The sequence below is a fragment of the Mastomys coucha genome, unplaced genomic scaffold (assembly GCF_008632895.1).
Source record: "Mastomys coucha isolate ucsf_1 unplaced genomic scaffold, UCSF_Mcou_1 pScaffold6, whole genome shotgun sequence".
Lineage (NCBI taxonomy): Eukaryota > Metazoa > Chordata > Mammalia > Rodentia > Muridae > Mastomys > Mastomys coucha.
In genome coordinates this window covers 117469840-117482041 of record NW_022196912.1, presented here as the reverse complement: position 1 = coordinate 117482041, position 12202 = coordinate 117469840, and the positions used below count along the sequence as shown (strand labels likewise).

The 12202-nt window shown below is 38.6% G+C and overlaps 1 protein-coding gene across 5 annotated transcripts in view; it reads right to left on the bottom strand.

Annotated features, from left to right (window-relative positions):
* Ppp4r4 (protein phosphatase 4 regulatory subunit 4) overlaps positions 1-12202 on the bottom strand; it is a 94169-nt gene that overhangs the window by 11293 nt on the left and 70674 nt on the right. For all 5 annotated transcript variants that reach the window (XR_004114207.1, XR_004114206.1, XM_031356074.1 and 2 more), the window contains exons 15-22: positions 9400-9505; positions 7633-7780; positions 4812-4956; positions 3907-3948; positions 3749-3823; positions 2330-2399; positions 1203-1289; positions 227-320 (exon numbers count right to left, since the gene is read on the bottom strand). Coding sequence is in view for 3 of the 5 variants with exons in the window: in XM_031356074.1 (XP_031211934.1) it covers positions 227-320; positions 1203-1289; positions 2330-2399; positions 3749-3823; positions 3907-3948; positions 4812-4956; positions 7633-7780; positions 9400-9505 (767 nt within the window). In the remaining 2 variants the exon portion in view is untranslated. The remainder of the gene's footprint in view (positions 1-226; positions 321-1202; positions 1290-2329; positions 2400-3748; positions 3824-3906; positions 3949-4811; positions 4957-7632; positions 7781-9399; positions 9506-12202) is intronic.

The window sequence follows — 12202 nt, the reverse complement described above, 5'->3', positions numbered from 1 at the left end:
ACATGATAGCATGGTAACAGCCTTCTGACAGAGCACGGATACCTGCTTTAACAAATAGTGAGCACCTTCTATTGTTAATGGGATAATCTTTATAGAAGTGACAAATTGTCAGCCCACAAAAAAATTCAAAATTAATTCTAATTATAGTAATATTAGTATTTCATGTAAATAAATATGATGACTACAAAAGAAAAACTAAAAAGAATAAACAGCTGACAGTACATACCTAGCACACTTGTCTAAGGTACCATATTTTGCATGAAAAGCTTGATTATTAAAAGATTGGCTTCGAGTCAATTTGGATTTCTTGATTTCTTTGCCTAGAGTAAAGCAGAAAGAAGAAAAGTCCAGTTTTTAGTTCCCCCTTTGCAGTTCCAACCCCAAAGTCCTCCTCAGGACACATCATTTCCAGAAAAATCCAGAAGGATCTGTTTTTACTCCTCAGTCTGAGCTGACTAGAATAACTGTCATTCAAACTACCCATTAAGAATAACTGAGAATTAACTGGAAAGGCTAAGAACACATTCAAACTGACAAGTGTAACTAGCTTGGCAGGGATGAAGATACTCTACACAGACATTTCTGTCTCACCCTTTGACCTTCAGAATATTCAAACAGTGGGACTCAAGGAATTAGAATGCTCTCAGGAATTTCCTGCAGGGAGAAGAGGGAGCCTGAATTCTGGGAAGCAGAGAGGAATTTTTCTCCTGGAAAGAGATTTACAATCTATCAGATCAGATGACAGAAGAGACAATGAGTCAAGGATGGACAGGACCACACCTTGACCTTGCCCACACAGATATGCATTAACTATGGCCCTCTAATTAAATCTTAACCTCATCACAGGACCCTGAAAGTGGACTCAGCAGTGAAGGGAGGGTGGTATCATGGGATCTTTGCTTCTCTTCCCAATATAGCCACATTGAATAAATCTCCATTTTTGCTTTCACTATCAAGAACATAAATGAATACTCTTAAAAAATATATATCTAAAAAAACCCATATATTTAATTTGTCTTAAAAAAAAATTTATAAGCCAGTTAGTAAGAGCACATGCCAATATCCAGGAGGCAGAAGCAGGCAAACCTCTGTGAATTCAAGGTTAGTCTGATCTACAGAGTGAGCTCCAAGGCCAAGGCTACATGGAGAAACCCGTCTCAAAAACAAAACTGTATGAATCATACTACAGAGTCATTTCTTACTTGTTGATGGGGTGCTAGAGGAGGGTCCAGGAACAGAAATGGGCATGCTCTTAGACAGGCTCTGCATTGGTGTCCTGGAGTCTCTGCCTAAAATAAACTCATTTAAGTTGTATAATTTCATCTGACTTCTATAAAATCATTATCTCTATTAATCAGCACTATTTTCCAAATACTCTTACTTTATATACTCCCACATTTCAGTCTCTGTCGTTAAAGATCTACTCCACAACCTTACAACTGACATCCAACATTAAGTGTCCCTTCCAGAGACTCTGAGCCTATGATAATAATAATATTAATAATTAATAATTATTAATATTAATTATTAATCAATTAAATAATATTAATTAATAATAATAATTATTATTCCTATTATTATTACTATTTTATATACCCCAATGCTTATACCACATTAACCAGCCAATTTCCAAAAATAACTTTTTTTTTAAAAGTCTAAGAAAGTAATTTCCCCTACCAAATTAAAACAGCATAGTCTTTCAGTATACAAAGATACAAATGTTACTGCATCATTGGTAGTCCCAAGGCCAAAAAAATGGAATCCACCTTTATGTGGAACCTGAGTCTCTCCCTTAAGTGTTAATCAGTTGGGCTGATCAAGAACCTGGTAAAGGTTCTCTAACCATCATACTTCATAACTTGCCTTGATAAAGAGATGGGAGGAATAATTATCTTATCTCTTTAATGCTATAATATACATTTCCTTCCCAGCTTCCTGGCTTCTGCGCCATTGCTTACAGAGAGCTGCAGGCACACAGTTTCAAATGTCTGCTTTTCCTGTTGCTTTCCTCAGCATGGTTTCCCTAAAGCTCTGAGCTTCACTCTCTCTCTCTGAGGCTCCTCTCCCACCATATGTGCTCCTGTCTCCCCCATGGTTCTCCTCTATTCCAGCTTAACTCAAATGGCATGACTTTTTCTTTTCTTCTCTATCTTCCACCTCCAAGATTATTAACAGCTTGCCTGGCCTAAAGTTTTTCTTTTAAATAAAGTTACTCCCAAACTTCATTTTGCATGTATTCTTAATCTCCTCTGCTGAAGGCTGAAACTCCCAAGAAGGCCCTGATTTTCCGAGTTATCTTTAACTCTGAAGCGGAGCCCAGAGCACTCACGTTTCTTCTCCAAGCTTTTGTCACTGGCCAATCTCCCGTCACTCTGATGCTTATCCTTCTCTAGCTGTTCCTGTGGGGACAAAGCCTTGTGTTACAGGTACAGCCTGGGAGCTTGTTCTGGAGAAAATAACTCTCAGCTTTAAAGATACAAATATACCTCACAAAAAAAAAAAAAAAAAAAAAAAACTTAGAAATGGGTTTTCCTTTGGTGCTGCACTTAAAGAATTCCGGGTTTTGTTTTGTTTTGTTTCTGCAGCCTTTTTACATCACAGCATATTGCCCTTGGGAGTTTGTCCAACTAAAACAGTGACTCTGGCATCGTTCTATAATGAGCATTTCTTTCCCACAAGGTGTTTAGTGTTTCTCATCAGCAGAACATTTGTCTAACTATGGTTATTTAACCATGCTTATTTCAATCCTATTTGTCAAATGACAAAATATTTTTCTTTAAAAAGTCTGAAAGAGAAGTCTACCAAACATATTTAAAATATCTTACTGAAGTTTGATATGTAGAAAACCACTTAAGACTGTAAACTAAAGATGTCAGGAAAATGACATTTTCACATAGAAGATACTGCAAGGCTAGCTGACCATCAGCTTGTGATTATGTAGAACACTGCAGATAAGAGCCCAACTAGCCTAGACTAGCTTTAGTCCTTTAAATGAGCATCCACTGTTCACTTCTGTATTTGCTCTAACATCCTTTTAACTATCAGGCAAACCTTTGTAATGTATTTTTAGGGGACTAGAGAGATGGCTCAGTGGCTAAGAGCAGGTAATGTTCTTCCAGAGGACCCATGCTGCATACTCACAACTACCTGTAACAAATTCCAGGGGATCTGACTCTTTTCTCACATACATAATACATAACTAAAAATAAAAAAAGGATTGTCTTTTCAGTAAATGGATGCTGAGGACTAATGGGTATTGAGAATGGATCCTGAAGATGGACAGATATTGAGGATGGATGCTGAAGATGGATAGATATTGAGGATGGATGCTGAAGACAGATAGATATTGAGGATGGATCCTGAAGATGGATAGATATTGAGGATGGATGCTGAAGATGGATAGATATTGAGGATGGATGCTGAAGATGGATAGATATTGAGGATGGATGCTGAGTATGAATGGATGCTGAAGATGGATTGCCAGGACAGGTGGGAATGTCTCAACTAGGACTGAATACATATGGTTACTCACACGTTAGTTTCACTTAAAGAAACTCATTTTGCTAAACACTCTCAACTGTAATTTTTCTTCTAATTTATAGAAGATAAAAACTTCAAAAAATCAAGGCTTTTCTTCAGCCTTTTAAGAAATATGGAACATAAAACTGAAATAAATTAGTTTTAGGTTTACTAACAAAGCTCAGCTAATGCTAACAAGAAAGGACTGTGTCTGTGGGAAACAACATACCATTTCCAAAAACAGCAGTTCTTCTCTTTCTTTCTCTTGATCCAACAAATCTTTCTCATAATTTTTTTTCTGGAACTGTGTAAAATTTAAAGTAGCACTGTCAGTCATTAGTGACAACTTCTTGCTGATGTAAATATCTCTTTATAGAGTATACTTACCATATCCATAGACATCTCCATTCTGTCCAACTCTAATACTGTCTACAAGGAAAGGTTTCAGAAATTATAGCTGATTCAACAGTAAGAAAATGCAGCCAACCAATTATTTGTAAAAAGCCCTTCCTTTCCCATGGAGTTCAAAAAGAAGAGTTTACATTATCATATTAATAAACTAATCTTTTACCACCAATAAACATTCAAAAGTGTGTTTCAAAGTCACACCTATTCATATCTTTTTATTGATCTTATAACAGTATCAGTTACATATTAAGTATACCTTTTGAAAGCTGAAGTATTTTTAAAGTTTGACCTCGCTAACCCACATTTTTTACTATCTTAGTTTCCCAACATTTCCAGACAACCCATATAACAGGCCCATATGCTAGAGCAAAATCATATGGCATAAATTAGAGTTTAGAAAGGGATGTGCTTGGTTGGGGTGATGCCAGACATCCATGGTGGGGGCTCTGATTCCTATCAGCTTGCTCTCAAGCAGCCAGTGTTTCTAGATTCAGCCCCTTCAATGTCAGAGGACTGAACACACTCTTACAGGGTCTTCCCACACTCTCTTAGAGAACATGACTTCTCTAATTTCACCTGATTGTGACCACTTATAAAGTCTAGGGAATGAGGTCTTGGTCATCATTTCAGCCAAGCTCACAAACACCTCACAGTTGCTCAGCTCTCCCACAGGGAACTCCTGCTGTGAGTAATAAAAACTGATGGCCCTTTAAAAATGCCCGCTGAAGGAACTGCGGTAGCCAGCAGCAGCAGCAAACACACACCCTGCTGTTTATTCATTCTTTCTGCACCTGTGAAGCTTGTTAACCTATCCTGAGGTGGGGAAGCCGAGGTTAACTCAGCCGTGCTACAAGACTCATTGGCTCAGCAGGAGACACACTTACTTTCTTCACAATAGCCAGGACATCTTTATCTTTTTCTTGACACAGGAGTTTTCTCACACACATTTCTAACTGCTGGAGGAGATGCATGTCTGCAGGAATCTTCAAAGCTGACTTCACTTTGGGCAGCAGGTAGCAAAGTTTCATTCTGTTATGAGAGTGAGTTTAATAACTGAGAGTAACAGGGATGTGCAACTGAAAAAGGACAAGCTTTAGGAAACCTCAGCCTTCATCCGCCCATGCAGCAAGTATGCGTGGAGTGCCCACTGTTTATAAAGCATTCATTATTCTGCAGACCAAGACACAAAATGTAACCAAACCAACAAAATCCTCTGTTCCACCAGGATTTGCATTCTAGTATGGGGCATGGAAGACAGAATGCATGGACAAAGAAGATGTCTGCCAGCAAGTAGTGAGTCAGTCTGGAAGGCAGTGTTTGAGAAGTCAGTGATGCTTTCACTCAACAGGTGATAGTTAAGGAAAGACCAAGGAAACCAGGGAGCAAGTCACTCAAGTGTCTGAAAGAGCATTGTGGACATCATGAAGGCTTGCCCAGTGATACTCTGAATTAGCAAACTAGCCTTGAGGCAGAGTAGAGCAAAGATGAGCTTAGAAGGAGACCTGAGTGGTGACAATGGCCATGTGAGCCAGTGTATGGAGTCAGGCGCCTATTTTAAATGCAATGAACACATTGGAGGGTATGAGCAGAGGAGTAAAGTGATCCAACTTAACTTTCCTAATTACCAGATGCTGTTTAGACATTAGACCATAAGTGATTAAGGAGGCAAGAGAAACAATAGAGAAAACCCCAAGCAAGAGCTGACAGCACTTTGGGCCAGAAGCAGCAGCCAAGGTACCCAGAGAGGCCTGCACTCTGCGGGTCTTCTGTGAACCAGAGTGGCCTCAGGACTGCAGGAAGGATGACAGAGAGAAAGGGTAAACTTAGGATTTGGCTTGAGCAGGGGGAAGATGAACTGGCTGCTTCCAGAGATGCAGAGGCCTGCAAAAGGAAGAGATACAGACAAAGCAGCCCCAGCACTAAATGCTAGACAGATTAAGTCTGGGATGCCCATTTGAAATTCAATGGGAATTATAAATCTGCAGCTGGCTCAGTAAGCCTGCTGTCCAGGTGGATGTCCTTGCAAGAGATAAAGTGAAGGATGCATGAAGATGATAGTTTAGGCATGAGGAGAGAGAGATGCTTATCATAAGAAGGGCAATGAGAGGAGAGGAGAAACACGCTAAGGTCCTACCACTGTCCAGATCAGCTGGGTAAAGAAGAGAACAAGGAGGCTCCCGAGGCGAACAGAGATCCCAGTGTGAACACCGTTCCAGGGAAGGGGCTGCAGTGAGGTGTTCTGCTTTGTTAAACACCAGCGCTGCCTCTCTTTAGGTGAGTTCTGGGAAGGGACGGTTACACCTGCTGGAGTCACTTGCTCATCAAGTGCTCTCCAGGTTAATGCTCTCTATTTCTTTTGCAAATCTTGAGGCAGCTAATCCCATTCCAAGTGTTTCCAGGATGCTGTCTGCAGACCTTCAGTTCAAAGCTTTTCCTACACAATAGGAAATTTCCTTGATTCTGTGCATCTGGAGAGGTGAAAAAGCTCTGGGATTCTCAACATTGAGCATCAATGGCCTCCAATTCATTCACTGCTCAGCACAGAGGCAGGGGACACTATAAGTAAGAACTCTCAAATCCTCTCCTGAAAACTTACTTCACTTCTGGCCACTGAAGAAATGGTTCCTCTGAATAACAATAAAATTTTCCCAGCCTTGACAGTGTCTAAACTCAGTAAATTAAATGTTAAAACATTCACTTGAGAAGCATACAAAGCACAAATCACTCTTTATTACCCAAAGCATATCTAGAAAACATTGATTCATGGGCTCACAAGATTATAAAGTTCTTGAAATTAGGGACTAGAGCTTTTGATAAGCAATACTTGTTAAGGCTCTTAGCATGCAAATAATATTTCCTCAGCCCAGTAAGACAAAAGATCTCAGATATCAGTTGAGAGAGTGACACTGTATTCCAAACACTTGCTAACCAAGCTGTGAAGCCAACTGAGATGTCCATCAACAGACAACTGGATAAAGAAAACATGATATATAAACACATTAATTACTCACTCTACCAGAGAATGGAACACAGATGAACAGGAACGCATTACATACAGTGAAATAAGTATTGCACAGTCCTACTTAGATGTGGAAGCCAAAAAGGTGACCCGTGGAACGGTGGTCATGAGCAAGAAGGATGGTTGGAAGGAGGTAGGCAAAGATTACCAAAATTAGGTTAATATAGGAGGAATATCTTGTACTCTCTGCAAAACAGTGGTTGACTACAGATCATAACAACCATCATATTTTTTATAAATAACTAAAAGGCCAGGCTGAAGGCTCTGGGTACATAGAAACGACAAATGTTTGAGAAAATGAAAATGTTAGCTACCTGTATTTATTGTTATGTTTAATATCCAAATTATTAAATTATCATGCTATACCCCATAAATGTGTGACTGTTAAGTCAACCTTCAAAAGTAACTGAGAGCAAGCATCAGTTCATTACTTGTTTGATTAACTAAGAAAAAGGAGCAGGGCAGTGGTGGCACACACCTTTAATCCCAGCACTTGGGAGGCAGAGGCAGGTGGATTTCTGAGTTCAAGGCCAGTCTGGTCTACAGAGTGAGTTCCAGAACAGCCAGGGCTACACGGAGAAACCCTGTCTCAAAAAAACAAGAAAAGGAAAAAGGGTTTGCAAATGTTTACCACAATGGACATAAGAGAAATCCAACATTTTCAAATGTTGCAGAGTGATACATACCTCACATTTGCCACTGGGTCATGGGTTAGTTCAATAACAGGTAGGAAGAAATATTTGCAGAAAAATGATCTGGAAAATATCTCTATGATAAATTCACAAGTATCCAAAAAGCGAAGTCTATTCCAATAACTTTTTCCTTGGCCCAACTCTACAAACAACAAAAATACCATAATCTAGTATTTCCTGTGGGGAATTATATGTAACCAAGTGAAACACCAAAATGCATGCAACGTTTCCTTCTGTCTGCAAACTATTTAACAAATATAATAGGTAAGAGAAAAACAGTCATCATGTGCTCTAGATTTGTAGACTATGATAGTTACATGTTAAAAACTAGGAAAGGGTGTTACTCTACTGAATAAACATCAATAACCACTGGCGGACGACCTGTGGTGACGGAATGAGGAGGTCACCATAAGTGACCACTGCCTATCTGCTGAGGGCCCTAATGAGGTCACTTTGAGTGACCACTGCCTACATGCATCTTTTTTAAATCTGGAAAGCAGGATGATGGGATGCGTACACTTAAACTAATTCAAACGCAGGCTACAAAGTCTCTCTCCAAGTCTTTTAAAACTAAACTGATTATTCTGTTTTTGTTTCCTCAAAGGTGTCTGAAGTGGAGAAGTCATATGTAAACACAATTACTGATAGTACTGTAGGTCAATATTTAAAACATAATTTTCTCATTTTTACATAAGTGTGCAATATTCTTAATACTTAAATACTTAATACTTAAAATCAAACAGAATCTTTAAAAATGAAACTTACTCTAAGTAAAATCCCCTTCTCATGCAAAATGAAAACAGAGCTAAAACAGGCCATGGAATAAAAAAATCAAAACACACTGATCATAATTTTTTTAAAAAAGAATTTTATAAAATACTTTTTCCCCTGAAATGTGGTATTTCTGGATCAAAATGGTACATTCTAGTAGTTAGGAAGTTTGGATAACAGCTTTATTAAAAACTACTTAAGCAGGCTGGCAAGGTGGCTCAGTGAGTAAGAGCACTGACTGCTCTTCCAAAGGTCCTGAGTTCAAATCCCAGCAACCACATGGTGGTTCACAATCACCCATAATGAGATCTGATGCCCTCTTCTGGTGTCAGCTACAGAGTACTTAGATATAATAATAAATAAATCTTAAAAAAAAAAAAAACTACTTAAGCATAATTGTAGCCAAATCCAAGTAGTCAATGACTAATAAACTCACTAAACAAATGTATATATTTACTACCAGAATTAACACTTGAAAGATTTTTGCCGCAATTTTAGCCCTTAACAAATCACAATAAATTTGCATGTGTTGTCCTAGTTTCTAAATCATTATAGCTCACTAGATTCACATTAATATGTGCTGTTAACACCATTCAATAAAAAATTATAAGCCTACATTTTATTCATTCAATTAGTACTGAGAACAGCATTGTATAATAAATTATTAGATTTAAAAATAATCTATTCATGCTTTAGTTCCAATTGCCTTTTCATCAAGGTAGAAATTAGCCTTTCAACTTAATTTATGTATTTTAATTTCTCAAGTGTTGGAATTCACAAAAGGCGGCTCTGGTTAAATACTATTTTCATCTATGAAATTTTGACAAAAAGATTTCCAAGACAAATACAAATTAACCTACAAAATTAAAAACCCCACACCACGTTTTTGCCAATATCAGCCTAATTTATCTTCAAGAATAACATACAATGCATTAAAGATATAATTAAGATCAATTATTTTAGTAACTTTTTTCCAAAATTATTGCTTACGTTCAATTAACTTTTGGATGACTTCGTGCCTCTGCTCTTGTTTACGATTATAGCGTAGAAAGATGCACAGAGTTCGTGCCGCTGCCCTTTGGACAGGTAAGACGTTCTTAAAGAGATAAAGGACAAGGACAATCACTACCCTGAGATACATTTCAGCAATTACTTCCCACCAAGCCAATAGCAAGCTATTGCTAAATGAGAAGTGTTCACTATCTTTCAAACCCTGAGCTCACACCCTTCTGGAAGGATCTCTATTACTTAATGTCACTCAGGCACATAAAATATCCTATGACAAGCTAATTCAATTTAATAGTCACTTGTGGCTATCATTTCCCTACCACCTTATCTTAAGTGACATGCTCCTCAGCCACTTATCCTTTCAGCTGGCAGAATAGTAATGATTCCTACACATTCAACAAACATTTTGGGGAACATGCCGCATGTCAGTTGCATCACCAGAACTGAGCCACTTCTAAAGTAGAAATTTAGAGATCCATGTTCAGATACGTTACTGAAGAATTTGGGGACTGGTACAGCTAGGGCTAGAGACTCAGAGGTAATGAACTAAATAAAAGTTCTCTCCTCTTCAATTTGATATAGTATGACAGAATGCCCTAAGCTCTAAGCTCAGGACAATGGTTTTCACTGAGGGATCTCCATTTCCTATGCCTATGCAAAAGCTGTAACAGTTATGAGAGTGGAGGCAAAGGTCCCAGAACTCTACACAATGGTGTTAATATTAGAAAGTGCCATAAGGCAGAGCAAGAGGACCCCAGCCAGCTGATGGGTAGCATTTTCAGTGTTCCAAACCCTCTCTACTTCAGATTCCCATCACAACACTACACAGAACTTTAAATCTAAATTAATTCAACCAGTTACCTGTACTGGAAATTAGAGAGGAAGTCTTAACACCTTAAAGAAAACTCTTTAAACCAGGTACATGCTGTCCATTTTCATTCATGTTTCCCATCCTGCCTTACTTCTCACCATTCTAATTCTCCATTCACCTAAAGTCCCGACTACTACAGTGGGAATTGTGTACAGCTATGTGGGACTGAGACGGTGTGCTGGCTGCGTCCTTTCCATCTACACAGTGTCCATTCCACTGGCCACCATGCTATATGGTTAACTGGTGGATACAAAAGGATGGTGTTTTCTAGGCTTTAGAACTGAAAGTTTAAGACCTGTACATAAGCAGAAACACAATAGAGTGTAAATGAATTTCAGATAATGAACTAAATAAAAGCCTGTTTCTCTCTTCTTCATTTTGATATGGCATAATATCAAACGTATATATACAAAATGCATGAAAATATACTTAATTTGTACCTCATGTAATATGTCTTATAGTACAAGAGAAATATTCATTTGGGACAGAAATCAATGATAAGGGCCTCTGAACAGTACCCATGGGTTTTCCTCTGACTACTATATATGTGTCATGATACTTATATGCCTTCATACATATATATACATACACATGATAGATAGATAGATAGATAGATAGATAGATAGATAGATAGATAGATAGATGATAGATGATAGATAGATAGGCAGATCAATCAAACAAGCACAAAAGAGACCAGGAGTCATTATTGTCAAGTCACTTTTTAAGATTACACCTATGACATAACCTTCAGTTCCTCAGATTTCCATTGCTACACATGTGATAAGCTTGTTGGATGGTAGGTAATAGTGTGTGCTTCCTATTTAAGCTGAAAATAATACCATTAACATTTTTCTATTTTCTAAATCTTTGGAGCTAACGCTTATTTTGAATTTTGGATGAAGGGATCCTCATTATGAAAGTGAAGATGCTTCTGCTCAGATTGTAACATAGAAACATGCTTTGTTTGTTTGTTTACCCTGCTACAGGAGACAGACAACCTATAACTGTATGCATGCTCTTCAAGGACCTTATTGCTACATCCCCACTAGCTGCAGCTTTAAAAATAAAAATTAAAAAAAAAACCTTAAAAACTTTAATAGGATGCCATCGTGAATGTACAGTGAACTATAAGCTAAACAGACACGTGTATTTCTGCAGCAGCTTCTGAAATGGGTCCTCCACTTCAGAGAGGCTGCAGCTTACTGCTTAGCAGCCATGAGTGTGGGAATCAAGTCTGGCAGTGAGGAAAACTGCAAAGTTCTTATAAAAGGTGCACAGGGTCCCCAGTGAAGGAGCTAGAGAAAGGACCCAAGGAGCTGAAGGGTTTACAATCCCTTAGGACGAACAATATGAACTAACCATTATCTTCAGAGCTCCCAGGGACTAAACCCACCAACCAATGAGTACACACACACGGTGGGACTCATGGCTCCAGCTGCATATGTATAGCAGAGGATGCCCTAGTCCGTCATCACCGGAAGGAGAGGCCCTTGGTCCTGTGAAGGTTCTATAGCCCAGTGTAGGGGAATGCCAGGGCCAGGAAGAGGGACAGAGTGAGTTGGTGGGCATGGGGAGGGGGAAGGAACAGGTTTGTTTTTTTTTTTGGAGGGAAAACCTGGAAAGGAAATATCATTTGAAATATAAATAAAGAAAATGTCTAATTAAAAATAAAGAAAAAAAGCCCCTAAAGAAATGTCCGACATCCTTAGTCATCAGGGAAATGCAAATCAAAACAACCCTGAGATTCCACCTCACACCAGTCAGAATGGCTAGGATAAAAAACTCAGGTGACAGCAGATGCTGGAGAGGTTGTAGAGAAAGAGGAACATTACTTCATTGCTGAATATAGGATTGCAAACTGATACAACCACTCTGGAAATCAGTTTGGCGGTTCCTCCGGAAATTGGACATAGT